This window comes from Dermacentor andersoni, chromosome 10 (genome assembly GCF_023375885.2).
Source record: "Dermacentor andersoni chromosome 10, qqDerAnde1_hic_scaffold, whole genome shotgun sequence".
NCBI classification, from domain to species: Eukaryota; Metazoa; Arthropoda; class Arachnida; order Ixodida; family Ixodidae; genus Dermacentor; species Dermacentor andersoni.
In genome coordinates, this window is record NC_092823.1 from 115,398,486 (window position 1) to 115,413,792 (window position 15,307).

At 50.4% G+C, this 15,307-nt stretch overlaps 1 protein-coding gene and 1 long non-coding RNA gene across 2 annotated transcripts in view; both read right to left on the minus strand.

The window, feature by feature from the left end:
- The window catches only part of LOC126544774 (ras-related and estrogen-regulated growth inhibitor-like), a 64,785-nt gene extending 51,459 nt beyond the window's left edge, over positions 1–13,326 (minus strand). The window contains exons 1-2 of the mRNA XM_055077839.1: positions 12,190–13,326; positions 10,732–10,826 (exon numbers count right to left, since the gene is read on the minus strand). Of these exons, the coding sequence (XP_054933814.1) occupies positions 10,732–10,826; positions 12,190–12,482 (388 nt within the window). The 5' untranslated portion in view covers positions 12,483–13,326. The remainder of the gene's footprint in view (positions 1–10,731; positions 10,827–12,189) is intronic.
- LOC140213734 (uncharacterized) lies at positions 9,359–10,656 on the minus strand. The gene is made up of 3 exons (XR_011890649.1): positions 9,877–10,656; positions 9,615–9,794; positions 9,359–9,532 (listed from the first exon to the last, which is right to left on the minus strand). It is a non-coding gene; the product is annotated as an uncharacterized lncRNA (long non-coding RNA).
- Positions 13,327–15,307: the final 1,981 nt, after the last annotated feature.

Consider the following 15,307-nt stretch of genomic DNA (forward strand, 5'->3'; position numbering starts at 1 on the left):
TCACAACCAGTCGCGAAAAAAGTTATTTTTGGCGCCCAACGTGGCAAGAGCATGACAACAAATAGAATACCTTATCACGTCACCTTACATCAATGTACGCGGCCCCTGGGGCATAATTAAATATTGAAATGGAATACATATTTTATTACAATGCGCTGCTTGATTTTATATTGTTGTGTGTAGAAAAGGGATGCTGCCTTTGCGGGACCAAATGCTACCTAGCCGTCAAATGCAAAACCATGGTTTCGTTCTGGATGAGTTGGCTTGGCCAATCTATAGGTATAATAAGGACGCCAGCCGGGGCCACGCCATGATGTAGGTGTGTACTTAGGAGAAATCTAATAGAAATCTAAGAAAGGTCTGTACACCAACGCACACTTATTGCCGCAGCTTTTTTTTTTTCAGCAGTGGCTGAAAGAGTCATAATGCAGATGGTTGACGGAGTTCCGCTCGCTTCCGCGTAAACCGCGCATCGATCTGCTTTTCCGATTTGCGGCACGGGCTATCGGCATCGCTCTCACTTCAGTGCTGCTGACGTCGGGACTCCTACTCTTCTTTTTTTTCTTAAAGACTGCTCAGATCGGAAAAAAAATATGTGCTTACAAAATTTTACGCGCGCTTTTGGTAGCAACAGTTGCAAGTATAAACGTTTCCTGGGACAAGCTTTTCGTTGCGCTGTTAACAGCTGGGCCTTTGAAATTCAGTTGTCAATACCTGCAAATTTATTTCGAGGAAATGGGAGGAAAAAACACGCAGCTGTGCATCGTGCGGACACGATGTCAGCGAGAACATGCACCTTCCGACGCGCAACAGCTATAGTCGTCCTGTACCTCTGTCTCCAATCCATTCCAGCTGGGGGCGGTATACCGTTGCAAAAAACGGAACCATCGTGGTCGTCGGCCTCGCAACTCGAGCAAATAGGGATAAAATACGGTGACAAAGGTTACACCAGGCTTACACCAGCCACCTGACGACAGTAGTAAGCAGCATGCGTAAAACTCTTACATTATACGTTCACGAAATGTAGGGCGAATAGCAACAATGCCGAAGATTGGCCAGTTGGTACATGACCGAAGGTGGATAATCAGCTGAGAAACACAACGCACACAAAAATGGAATACAACGGGAATTCCTCGCCCCAGCTTCGTCCCGTTGTCTTTTTATTCCGGTGTGCGCTGTATTTTCACCTGGTTGTTCACCTTTAAGCCAAGTTTGATTAGTCACTAAATTAAGCGAATGCATAAATTAGATTAGGCTGCGGAAATACTCTGTCAAAGCTCTTTTTTATTTTCCTTAATTTCATGGTAAGAGGTTGGCTACTACCTCAGAAAGCGATGGCCTCAAAGTTCCTTTTTTCTTTTTTCGTTTCGCTACGATACCACATCGCCAGTACGTCAGTGGGACGTCGCGGATTTCAGTATATTTCTACGTATTTGGGCAGTTGTGATCGCATTAAAATTTATCATGACTTGACAAGTTCACTCTATGGCTTCAATAATATAGAGTGTAGTCCACCTATATCAATAGGGAGAGAGAGAGAGAAAAGAAAAAAAGAAAAACAAGATGGTTAAACAGAAGGCAAAATCCGGTTTGCGTCACTACACTGGGGAAAGGGGCAGGGGAAGGTAAGGAGATATATAAGAACGTAGAGAGAGAGACAGGGGGCCCAGACACAGGATCACAGCCAATCAACATCACAGCACATCATAATTTCTACCACAACGAACGATGGTTATTAAGGCTACATCCGCTTGTGCAGATCGGTTATTCTAAAAAACATTGGCAATAGACTCAAGCAGCCACCGTCAAACTTCATATGACGCCACAGTAGGTTAGAGTGTTAACCTGCAAGGTGGCATCGCCACCGGCACGTCTGTTTTTTTTTTTTTTTTTCATCTGCAGGGTGTTTATTTTAACTGTACCAAATTTTTAAAAATTGCTTGTGTCAGAAAGCACAATTCTAACCCTTGATCTAAATTACTCGAATAGTCGGCCGTTACTTCTACGAGAAATCAAAACACTTAATTGGATAAATAACATAATTACGCTAATTAACGCCTTGATTATTTATTCACGGCACATATTTTAGTCTACGCGTTGTAGCTAGTGAATTTTCAAGGCGTATCCACTTGCAACAAATTCTCTGGACTGCACCAGTTTCGAGATACCAATTTTCAAAGTGTCTGACGAAACACATTGGTGTTCCAGTTACTTTCGTGCTTCAACGCACAAAACAGCACTTTCTTTAAAAGGGTAACTGGAAAGCCAATGCATTTCGTCGAAAACTTTGAAAATTCCTATATCGAAACTGATGCAGTCCTGAGAATTCGTTGCAAATGAGTACGCCTTGCGAACTCGCCGGTTATCGTGTCCAGTTTTTCTCGACCTACTAGCGCCCCAAGCGGGCACGGCAGGAAGCTAGCACGTTCTCTGTGGAACGAGCGGGTTTTTCTCGAATAATTGGAAGTGCAGCTCGATTATTAAAGAAGGTAGGTGACGGACATGTTCTAGAAGACAATCCACACGAGTCAAACGCAGTAATCATGCTGTGGAAAGGTAGCACTAGGTTCCCAGAGTGGTTAAAGATTCAGCAATGGAAGTCGATGGAAACGACAGAAATTTGTACTAGATTTTCGAGACAAAGGTGGTGGCTGTGACAAAACTACGGCTGCTATCGTATTAGCCGCTGCAGCATATGCCGTCCGAAGACTTGATGCCTATCTCGACTCGCTACACATAGCGTAACACTGTTCGCGAGAGCGATTTTTGAAACACATTCGCACAAATTCACATGGTATGTATAAAAACCCGAGCGTATCGCTTGCGCAAGCGTTAGAAGCGGTGGAGGAGTGGTTTAATCGCTCGCAACTATCGTTCCGCGTCATGCTGATGGCGGTTCCATACCGTGCTGCACGTAGGACTGAGTTCGACTGTCTCCCACCAGATGGCCGAAACACAAAACTCAAGATTTGGTTTAGGTTTTTCAGCGATGCTCTTCAAATATTATATTTCATTTTTCCTTCCTAAAAGGTAGCGATGTGTTTATCATTTGTTAAGCCATCACTTTTAAAATCAGATTTTATTCCTTGGACAAAATAACAACAAGCATGCGTATGTTTTTGCGTTACGTTAAAAAAAATAAAATAAATAACTATCGTGCCTTGTAGCACGGACATACTAAGGAATTCTGAAGATTGCACTTTCACCATTCTGTGGAACTTCACAGCAATGCACATGTGCAACTGAATGGGCCAAATTTTAAAAAATTTAATTTCAATATATCGGCCGCGTGACAACAAGTTTCAAGTGACTGCGCCGAGAGGGTAGCCCCTTCTAATAACACACACATTTATGGCACTTAGAACATTAAAAATTAAATTGTGGGGTTTTACGTGCCAAAACCACTTTCTGATTATGAGGCACGCCGTAGTGGAGGACTCCGGAAATTTCGACCACCTGGGGTTCTTTAACGTGCACCTAAATCAAAGTACACGGGTGTTTTCGCATTTCGCCCCCATCGAAATGCGACCGCCGTGGCCGGGATTCGATCCCGCGACCTCGTGCTCAGCAGCCCAACACCATAGCCACTGAGCAACCACGGCGGGTACTTAGAAGATTGGTGGTGCGTTAAAGTAGGGTTCTGGTCAGGGATGGGCGGTTATGTCGCACGACAGGAGCAAATGGTTTTGCACCCTCTCGGCGGAGGGCACATTGACTTGAAGAAGCGCCAAATTTAAACCGTAAAGCGATTTACAACAGCTGGAGTTTGAATGGTAATTGCTGAGCGAGTGTCATTCACTCTCTTTGCACGCGCATGTTTTTTGAGGCAGCAGGGAAGGAGAGATAGCACGCACGCACGCACGCGCGCCTTGAGCGTGCGTGCGTGCATGTGTGGGCGCGTGTAGATGTGTATGCGGGCGAACATGTGTGTGTGTGCGTGTGTATGTGTATGTGTGTGTGTGCGCGTGTGTGTGTGCGTATGCGTGCGTGTGTATGTGTGTGTGCGTGTGTATGTGCGTGTGTGCGTGCGTGTGTGTGTGCGTGTGTATGTGCGTGCGTGCGTGCGTGTGTATGTGTGCGTGCGTGCGTGTGTATGTGTGCGTGTGTGTGCGTGTGTGTGTGTGTGTGTGTGTGTGTGTGTGTGTGTGCGTGCGTGCGTGCGTGCGTGCGTGCGTGCGTGCGTGCGTGCGTGCGTGCGTGCGTGCGTGCGTGCGTGCGTGCGCGTGTGTTGTGTAGAATTAAGGTGGCTGTGGAATGTCTGTAGATATTTTCCTGAGTACTTACGTAAGTGGCCTGTACTCATTGATTACGCAATGCCACTATGACTGCTGGTATCTCTACTGAATCAAATGCGTTTTCGTAATCTATGAAAGCCATATAGAGAGGCTTATTGTACTCTGCGGATTTCTCGATAACCTGATTAATGACGTGGATGTGATCCATTGTACAGTATCCCTTCCTGAAGCCAGCCTATTCCCTTGGTTGTCCAGTGTTGCCTTTATTCTATTGGAGATTATTTTGGTAAATATTTTATAAAATACTGGGAGTAAGCTAATGGGCCTATAATTTTTCAATTCTTTAACGTCTCCCTTTTTGTGGATTAGTATAATGTTTGCATTATTCCAGTTTTCTGGGACCCTTGCCGTCGATAGACACTTCGTATAGAGAGCCGCCAGTTTTCCTAGCGTTATGTCTCCTCCATATTTGATTAAATCGACTGTTATTCTATCCTAGCTCCTGCCGCTTTTCCCCATTTCCTGCCTTGCAAGGCCTGTCTGACCTCATCTCTAGTTATAGAAGTTTCTGTATACTGTTTATTATTGTTTCGAATGGAGTACTCCCGAGTCTTCTGGGTACTGTGCTGACATTTATTATACCTTCGAGATTGCTGGTGATATTACCCTGCTTATCTTTCAGTGCATATATTATCTTGGTTTGTCCTATGCCAAGTTTCCTTCTCACTGATTTTCAGGCTGCGTCCAGTTTTAACGGCTTCTTCAGTCTTTTTCACGCTATAATTTCGAATATGCACTAATTATCGTGTTGTTGATCAGTTTTGACAGTTCCGCGAATTCTATCTTATCTCTTGAGTAGGACGCTTTTATTCTTTGTCGTTTCTTCATTAGGTCCTTGATTAGGTCCGTCTGCCGACGCGGCTGCCATGGAGTTTGTTGTCGCTGATTTCCGTCCTCGCACCTCAGTTCTTGTACTGCTTCTACGCATTCTTCAGACATTTCGCACATTCGAGATAACTGAGAGCGCAGCCTTCCGTGTCATAGTTCCATCTGCAGCCACACTTAATTTTTAGCTTCAAACGTTGTGAAAATGGCGCATCGCTGATAGAAGATCACGTCAAAACGTAGCAAAACATATACATATCTCATAAGAACTGCTATTGTAGAATCTTGGACAGATTTTAATACCATGCGCCAGAAACGAAATTCCGTTCAACATGGTCGCCTCCCTAACAAGGCCCCTTCAGTGAAAGTGTCGCCTGGAACATACTGGAGCAAAAAGTGCCCACCAGCAAGCTCACTACACCGGCCAAGCAGTCTGCTAATAGCAAGCCGCCAGGGGTAGAGGATCAAGCCGCACGGTTTGCACGGTGTCAAGCGCTCCACGTTACAGCAAAAAGAAATAAAATCCAAGATTCGATGATGGCAGTTACTATAGGAGAAAACCTACCGAAGCCGCTTCCTCTACTGCGAATAAACCCTAGCACGGCCAGATACCATGGGCAAATATAAAGAGTGGGTCACGCACCGTCATTCCAACAACCTATCACGCACGGATAACTCCGAGTCTAGTGGACGAGACGCCGCAGTTATCCTTTGACTACGCAGTATCGTGGTCACGCGACAGAAAAAAGAAATGTATAGGGACTGCGGCTTTAAGGTGGCAGACGTCAGCAGCAGCGTGAGCTGGGCGCAGAGAACAGTGCACCCCCGACAACCCATTCCGGCAGCGCACCAGACGTTGCGGCGCTGTAGCGGCGTAACCTCGCGCTGTTCCCTACGATTAAATAGCGCTGAGCCGATGTTAGAGGTTTGGAGAGGCTGCGAACTAAAAGGGACGCGCATGCAAGAGCAGACGTCTCAACACGTATCGGGCGCCTTTTTTCACTTGTTGGCACTGGTCCGCGTTTTTTGCCCGAAGCCATAGCTCATTTCATTGCGTCCGCCACTGCAAATCGCCGACGAAAGAAAAACATCGACTTTGGTTCCTTCACAGCGCGGCGCTTTGATGGGCTGCGGCCGTCCGCTACTGCGCGACAGCGTTAAGTGCTGAACTACTGGCGATTCACGCGCCCCCTTCGTCCCGACCATCAGCAGCAGAGGAGCCGAACGTGGCACTAGAAATTTATCAAGCGCGACAAGCGCCAGCGCCAGCGCGAGAGTGAGGAGGAGAAGTTTGACGTCACTCGGGGTACTCTCGTCGCGAGCGCGCGACAGCAGCGCCGGCCCCGCAGCCGCTCCGGCCGCCTTCGCAGTGGTCCATTTTATTCTGTCCGCGACTGTACGTTTCATTTGCTTTACATGCCACGTGCGACACCAATGAAGCTGGATATCTCTGGTCGGCCGGTCTCCACCTGAGCTTGTGTTCGAAAGACATGCAGCGAGTCGCGTCTCGATCGAACTTTTTCCTCGTCCAGTGTTCCTGCTCTAAACCAACAAATGACGCCTGCTGCCTGTCATTCAGTGTTGGCCTAAGACATAGCCAGACTCTGCAACTCGGCAAAGAAAAAGAAATAAAAGGGTTAAACAACGGCAGCTGTGATCCAGACGCATACATTATGGGTTATTATTCTGATTACCGCATTTACTTTATTCCTTCATACTTATTTTGCGCGTGCCATAAAGTATTAGAAAAAGAAACTGCTCGACATAAGCGCTCACTTGTAGGCCATGCGATTCCCTCGCGTAAACGCGGATGCCAGCGATTGAGCGAGCTGGTTGTTGACATGCTGTTGCACCAAATGTTTCCCCATTTCGTGCAGAGGTAAACATGCATCTCTAGAATTAAGGACTGTCGGCATAACACGTACGGACCACCAATCGGTACCGAATGCGAGTGGCAGCCTTCGGGATCGGTAACGTACAGGTGCTGGCACAGCGCCGTATAGTCACTTATTGTGTACGCGCCAGGCGAAGTAAAGAGTAGATTTCAAATAGCTAAGGCCAGAACAGGACTATAAAAGCAGTTTCCCTCTACCTGATTGCATTTCAGTTCCGCCAGTAGCGGGTGAACCAATTCGACGGCGCCAGGCTTAACCTTCGCTGAACAGGACCGTTACCAGACATAATCAGGCTATCGATTACCATCGGTCAAGCTATCAGTATGCTGATCTGAAAATGCTTGGAGGCATTTCAAATGCAAGACACTTGAGAAGCTGCAGTATCGACGCTGGAACTATGTCCAAAATTTTATTCCAGTTCACGTATAACTACAGCGAACGCCAAAGCGCTGACACTACGCACTACAAAAAAAAAAAAGAAGAAATGTTTACAAACGTGCAATATGTTATCCACGCAAGGGAAGTATTCTAAAAAAGATCATTTTATTAAGTTCCAGTGAACATTGTAAAGCAAGTACATGTTGTATGAAAGTACAAGTGGATGCGAACAGGCAAATTTACACAGGGCAATTAGCAGTTAAGTACATTAATTAACGGCGATGAAACAGTGATCAAGACTTAACATAGTAGGCACGTGTGGTGGTGGTGTCCGGTCAATGTCCAATGTTGCCGAAGGGAGGTTCAGGACCTGCTTTGCTTGGCTGTGTAGTGGTACGCAACTTTACCGCTAACATAAATCACTGTAGACAGGTCTTCTAAAAATAATGTTGGTGCCATGCCAGCACTGTATGTGAAAGAATAAGCATGATCCTCACAAGTTAACGGGAATATTTTGCTGCCCTTAATTCACACCATATGCGTTTTGTAACGGTACGCTGGTGCTTCGCATTAGCCATAAGGAATGACGTGATAAACAAGGACGATATGGACGAAGAAAAGATACCAACAGAAACTCCGATTAGAACATAAGCCGACAAGGCAAGCACAAGGCAAGGCGAGTGGACGCCCTTAAATTAAGGGCAACGCCCAGAGCCAAAGTTTGAAGGGTGTCCAAAAAGACCAGCGACCATCTCCGCGGAACCATCAAAGAACATCCTGAAGGAAATCACCGACGAGACGAGGTCAGCCAACAAGGATGCCATGGGAGAAGCGAGAACGAACCCAGTGAATGGTATGCCAACAACCAGATGAAGCGATCGAAGTCGCACGCGCGTACAAGAACTACACAACATACATGCATCAACACACGCACACAACAACACACACGCATGCTCACACGAACACATACGCGCGCGCAACTTCGCAATGCGAACCAGCATCAGCGTACCATTACTATAGCAGAGGATGTGAATTAATGTGCAGCAACCTTCAGATTGAGATGTGTACGACAGATGAGCAGGCATATGCTACTTAGAATTGTTCGACCCACTCCTCACAGTTATCGACTGTCCATACTAGAGTACCTAACGGCCATGATGCAGGTACAGGGCGGAACGATTTCTCGCAGGGATATCGTGGTCGGTGATCGAGTCATGACTCCGTAGTTGTGCAGCGTCGTCGACGCAGCACGGAACACGCAGAGAGGGACTTCTGCAGCTGAACGTTAGCGGGCGTAGCAATGTGATGAACTGTGAGCAAGGCTGCGTAGTGGACCGCATGGCCGACTGAAATGACACAAAAAAAGTGTAATGAGCCGTCAGCATACTGCCTCAGTACGGGTCGAAAGAACTCCGACTTACGCGCATTTGACGTACTTCAGGGTGGCTCGTGAAGCTTCTTCCATTGGCCAGGAAGCCAGTAGCCGTGTGGTTGGAGGAGAAGTGCCCAGAGGGTCGGCCGCGAGAAAGGCCATGAACGTCATCCGTCTGGGACACGGCAGGGCGTAGGAACATCCGCCGCACGTGACTGATGGCAAAGGGTGGGGAACTGAAACGATAAGGAGGCGTCGTGTTAAGCACTCGTCAGCACAGCACCACAGCAAGGGCCAGAAGAACTGGCATTTAGTTACGGGCATGCGACGTACTTCAGGGTGGCTTGTGAAGGTTTATTAATTGGCCAGGAAACCAGTAGCTGTGTGGCTGGAGGAGAAGTGCCCAGACAGTCGGCCGCGAGATAGGCGATGAACGTCATCCGTCTGGGACACGGCAGGGCGTAGGAACATCTGTCGCACGTGACTGACGGCCAAGGGTGGGGAACTGAAACGACAAAGACGCGTCGTGTTAGGCACTCGTCAGCACAGCACAACAGCAAGGGCCAGAAGAACTGGCATTTGCTTACGCGCATGCGACGTGCTTCAGGGTGAAGGTGTTTTCATGGGCCAGGAAACCAGTAGCTGTGTGGCTGGAGGAGAAGTGCCCAGACAGTCGGCCGCGAGACAGGCGATGAACGTCATCCGTCTGGGACACGGCAGGGCGTAGGAACATCTGTCGCACGTGACTGACGGCCAAGGGTGGGGAACTGAAACGACAAAGACGCGTCGTGTTAGGCACTCGTCAGCACAGCACAACAGCAAGGGCCAGAAGAACTGGCATTTGCTTACGCGCATGCGACGTGCTTCAGGGTGAAGGTGTTTTCATGGGCCAGGAAACCAGTAGCTGTGTGGCTGGAGGAGAAGTGCCCAGACAGTCGGCCGCGAGACAGGCGATGAACGTCATCCGTCTGGGACACGGCAGGGCGTAGGAACATCCGCCGCACGTGACTGACGGCCAAGGGTGGGGAACTGAAACGACAAAGACGCGTCGTGTTAGGCACTCGTCAGCACAGCACCACAGCAAGGGCCAGAAGAACTGGCATTTGCTTACGCGCATGCGACGTGCTTCAGGGTGGCTCATGAAGGTTTTCTCATTGGCCAGGAAACCAGTAGCTGTGTGGCTGCAGGAGAACTGCCCAGACGGTCGGCCGCGGGACGACAGGAAATGAACGTCAAGCGTCCGGGACACTGCTGGGCGCAGGGACGGTGCTGGAGTGCGCTGGAAGCGGCGGCCTAGGGTGCGTACCTAAAAATAAAAGGGCAGCTCTTCAAATTCGAATATAACCCGAAAGTAGGTACTCACCATGACAAGCATCGTCGCACGAGCCGTACGAGGGAGATGAACCAGTCAAACATTGTCCGCATGTCGAGCGACAAAAACAACGTGGCACAAGGAATGGAGAAGAAAAAAAAAAGTCACCACATACTCTGGCCACAGCGCGCCGCGCCGCGGACCGAAGGCAACGTCCGTGCTTCAGTGTAGCTAGATGGACTGGAAGCAATACGCCACTGGTTAACACCCTGACACTAATTCCGGATGCCACCACTTCCGCGACTCCACATTCCGCGCCCTTTTTCGCGCGCGTGGGCGCGGAATGGGGCCGTGAAGCGATAGCGCCCAGAATGGGCCGACGTCCGTGTCGCAAACGAGAGAGGACCCCTGCAGCTGTTGCCTACGCGCAGCGCCAGCTACCTTCCTAGTGTTAGCTCAGCCTGAAGCTAGAATCGCCCCACCCTGTCCTCTCAGCTTCCGTCACGTCGACGACCCTATGTGGCTGCGACCGAAGCTCGTGCGTAATCAAGCACTACAGTTAACTGCAGATAATTTGCCAATGTTTGTTGTGTCAATCAGTTTTTGACGAGGAAGTTAAAGGCCGAGCCGCCCTCCCAAGCTAAATTTTCCCACCTCGGCGTTTAGATGCCGAGGCTACGCAGCGGAGATCAGTTGCTGCGTTGTCCTTCGGGGGTAGTGCCACGGTCACTTGGTTCCAAGAGCTGCACCTACGGTTGGGAAGATAAAGAAAGACAAGTCATGCCAAGCACGGGCGTGTTGAAACCTAGCTTATATTCGCTAGTAAATAATGCAACCACGAATGCAACGCTACGTCGAAAAACGCACCAAACAGGATGCTTCGCAGGGCTTTATTCAACGTTATTGTGAAACGCGGCCTCAAAACGAAGTCAACGGAGGGTCTGGGACGTCCCACTGTCGGTGAGAGCGGAGTGATTCGTTGCTTTCACTAAAGTTATTGGACAAACAGAGCCTCCAGTATATTACAGAGAAACCATCGAACTCGACAGAGCCTTTCGCGGACTGCGCGACGATTGACCGCTCGACGCGCGTTTGCACATCGGCGTCTACCGTCTTGTGCAGAGCTGCAAATGATTGCACCGCGAGCGTTCACGCGTTGCAAATGCTGCGGGCACGGCGAGTTGCCGTACAGAGGTGAGCAGCCTTGTCTACGGAGCGCGCATCCCGGGCCCTTGCGGTGCAACACAGCGCTGTCCAGCGTTAGCCGCTGCGCTCGAGTAGCACTGCGCACGTGCTAAGAACAGAAAAGGGCCGGCTGCCGCATGGCTCCATTAACCAGTTCGCGCCATGTGCACTAGCGCTCCGCCGCCATACGGCCCCGCTGCATGGCCATGTGGTTGTACTAAGAGGCGCGGTCAGCGCACTATCATTCTCGCTTGCTTGTCTGGAAGCCCTGGCAACGTCATATTAAAGCCACAATAACGATGAAGCGCGGCCACGCCGGCACGAAGCGAACGCACGAGGCGAGAACCGGTCAAGGAAGCGATGAGCAGGCACCCGACTCTGCCGCGCGTACGCAGTGGATCCACCCAACTCGAGCCTGCAGCGGTTAGGGTTAAGAGGTGCTCCGCAGGGCCCCGGCCGCGCGCCCTAGACAAGGCCGCCCGCCTTCGTACAGAACAGTACCGAAGGCGACGTAATCTTGTCATGAATCCGAAGACTTGGCGGGGCGCGTTAGGAGCCGAGAAACTATTGGGGGAAAGAAAAACTCGTTATATTTGTGGAAATACGCTCGCTACGTATGAAGCGCTAAACATGGGAAGAGGCAATCATGGCGGTGAAAAAAAAGAAAGGAACAGCCGCGACAGCGTAAGATATGGAGTTACAGCTAATCTGAGCCAAGGCGTTGCAGAAAATAGAAAGCGTGGTGCAAAACAGTCGTAAGGCTACGGTGTTCGGTAGCCAAAATTTTAACGACAGAAAACAGGAAGCTTTATCGGTCCTTACACCATCTATCGTTACGCCTTTCTTTTCTTTTTGAACGGCTTGGATAATTTCAGCTACTACATACAGCACACACACGCGCGCGCGCACCCACCCAGAGTGGCTCACCTCACAAGGTAGTTGACGCAGCCGCCGACGACAGTTGCCTCGTTGTCCCTCGGTCGAATGGTATGGTCAGTCCGTTCGTTGGGAAACGCGCACAAAAGAAAATACCGCGGCAGACGCGACTTGAGACTTGTCGGCAGCAACGGCGTCGTTGGCATCAGGCGTGACAGCTCAGGTTTGAGACCGGATGGAATGGCCGCCGCCCGTCGCGTAATACGTATTCCGGAAGCTGTAGTGGGCCGTGCGAGAATTCCGGAGCAAAAGAGAGTCCCGTAACCGCAGTTGCAGAAGTCCATGGCCGTATGTGGTGCAGCCGCGGCGACAGAAAGCTTCGAAGCACGCCGTACAAGAGAAGCCAGCGCCGGAATCCGTGGCTCTTTCGGGGTTGGTGATGTGGTCGACTATCGCTGCCAGAGCATAGACGGTACGACGCAGAGGTTCAACTGACACGCGCGGCAGCGGCGTGAAGCCCACAGTGAAGGGCGGCCCACTCGGCGGCAGCTTCTTGGGGCAAAATTTAAGCGCAATTCTCGGCTGTTGGCGCATGCGCTGTTGTGCCCGGGCGTCTTCGTGCCCCGCACGTCGTCGCTCGTCGCCACTGGATCGCGACAGCCGTTATCGCCGAGATCATTAACTCGTCTGCAACCACTCGTCTGCCAGAAAAAAAAAAAAAAGGAAACCGAAGGATAATTATCGCTGCCATCTTCTGGCCTTCCATAATGCGCCGGTTTCGGAATGTTCCTGTAGCGTCCACTTTGTTTACAAACCATGGCGGCGTGCCACATTCAGGATACGGTACCGTCCGCAGCCGCATCGTCTGCTCCGATCGCGCTATCAGAAACTGCGCGACTTGCAATCGACGGGCCCGTATACTACGTAACGTGTCGGAACCACTTTCGAGTTTCATTATCGATTTAATTATTTATTCGCGCCGTCTCGTTACCGACTGCTAGCGACAATGGTTCGCCGTTCGTTTGACATGCGACCCCGCGTTGCAGATGTTTCGATTTCATGTCGCGCGCGCTTACATCGTGACTCCGACGTCGTGGATGTGTTAGCAGCGTGCTAAATCGCGGTTAACGGTTAAAAAAAAGAAGACAAAGAGCTGCTCGCTGCAATACTGGCGCGAATGAAGCCGACCGTCGAGGGCAAAGGCCCGTGTGTCGACGACGATGGCTACACGACGTTGCGAGAAACATCTAGCGCCGACGATACGGCTGTTTCATAACGTCTCTTCCTACGCCTGTTTTCAGAGCTTGCTTTGCGGGGAAGTCAGCTCTCTGCGCTTTAGCCAGCCGCTTACCCTCAGTATACGTATATCCTCGAAGCTGCCCGCCGCATGCTGTGGCATTCTGCTGCTCAACACGGGGTCGCCGGTTCGGGTACCGGAGGTGGCGGCCGCCACATTCTGATGTAGTCAGAAAATACTTGTGTACTCGGATGTACACAGTCGGCGTCACCCTTGTGTAGAGCGCGAGAACAGCGGCCTCCGCGGAGCTCCGGAGCCAGCCAGCGACGTGTAACGCTAGCTGCTGCTGGGCTCGACGTCTAACGGGAGCTTCTGGACACTTTTGAGCCCAGCAACTATCGTTAGAAGTCGCTGGCTGGCCTCTGAGCACCCCGGATGCCGTCGTTCCCACGTTCTACACAAGTGGGACGCCGACTGAACGTACGTCTCTTTACGTAAGAAATCACTGCGACCGTTATGAGCGTTCCTGTCTTACGTTTGTCGTGTCTGGACCAATTCTCTGACATTTTCTATCTTGGTCATAGTTGTCGACAGTACGGAGCGCCTCACTTACCTTACCATAAACGCATCATTCTGGTATATTTAGAGGGCTAATTTACAATTCTCGCCGGGAGAGTTGCAAGAACAAGCCACGCTACGCGTGTTGCAAGCACTCCTCACCAGTCGAGTAACATACGGCACGCCATACCTCGCGCTGAAGAATGCAGAGGTAGAAAAAATTAACATTCAAATACGCAAAGAAATCAAAATCACCCTGGGCCTACCATCTACGGCTTTGACTGTGAGACTTCTCAAGATGGGCGTAGACAACACCTGGCAAGAACTAGCTGAAGCTCATAAAGCCAGTCAATTAGAACGACTGAAGCTCATACCCACCGGAAGATGAGTGCTGCAACGGCTGAGCTACGATGAAACCTTTAAGCCACCACGGAATGGACCGAAAAGAAAGAATTCCGCCAAACATCCGCGAATTCGTGTGCGTAGCACCAATTCCACGCAAAATGCACCCAACGTACCACAAGGAAAGAAGACATGCCCGAGTGGATACCCTGTAGCGAAGACACAGCCAAGATCCGAACGCCAGATACACTGACGCAGCCAAATACCCGCAAAGAAACGCTTACTCCCTGAGCGTCGTAGATTCTCAGCGCAGAGAGCAAGCGTCTGCCACAGTCCGTGCACAAAACCCTGAGACCGCAGAAGGGACGGCGATCGTCCTAGCAACTACCACGTGCGTGAACGCAGCTGTCGTCTTTTCCGATTCTGAAGCAGCTGTTAGGAACTACGCTAAGGGTTGCGTGTCGACAGAAGCACTGAAGATATTGAAGCGCCGCAGCACTCCGTTCCCCTGCACCTGCGTGACGTCGGGTTCCTGGGCATGAGGGGCTGGAGGGGAACGAAGCGGCACACGCCGCGGCCCGAGGCCACACCTGCCAGGCTAACCCTTCCTACTCTCGAGACGCCTGGTCTGCGTCAGTGGGGGGCAGCGACCGTACCCGTCACCTTCTCAGGGATCCTTCAACATCACAGGCTGGAACGCAGGGTATACCCACCATCTCACCCAAAGCTCAGCAAAGAAAAAAGTACCATACTCAGAAGATTACACAGTAACATTTACACCCGCGGAATCCTCATGCACAGACTATACCAAGCGCTACAAGGATTTCGCTGCCTAATGTGCGGCGTACCGGACACCTTGGCGCACCTGATCCTCGAATGTCCATGGCATCTAGACACAGACGCATTGCCTTCACCGAAAGACTGTTGTAGCGCCAGACAAGAAAGCGAAGACCTCATAGAAACGTGGGAGGCCAAGCTCATCTCCGAGGACCTGGAACAACAACGACGCCTCGTCGCCAGGTCCAAGGAGGC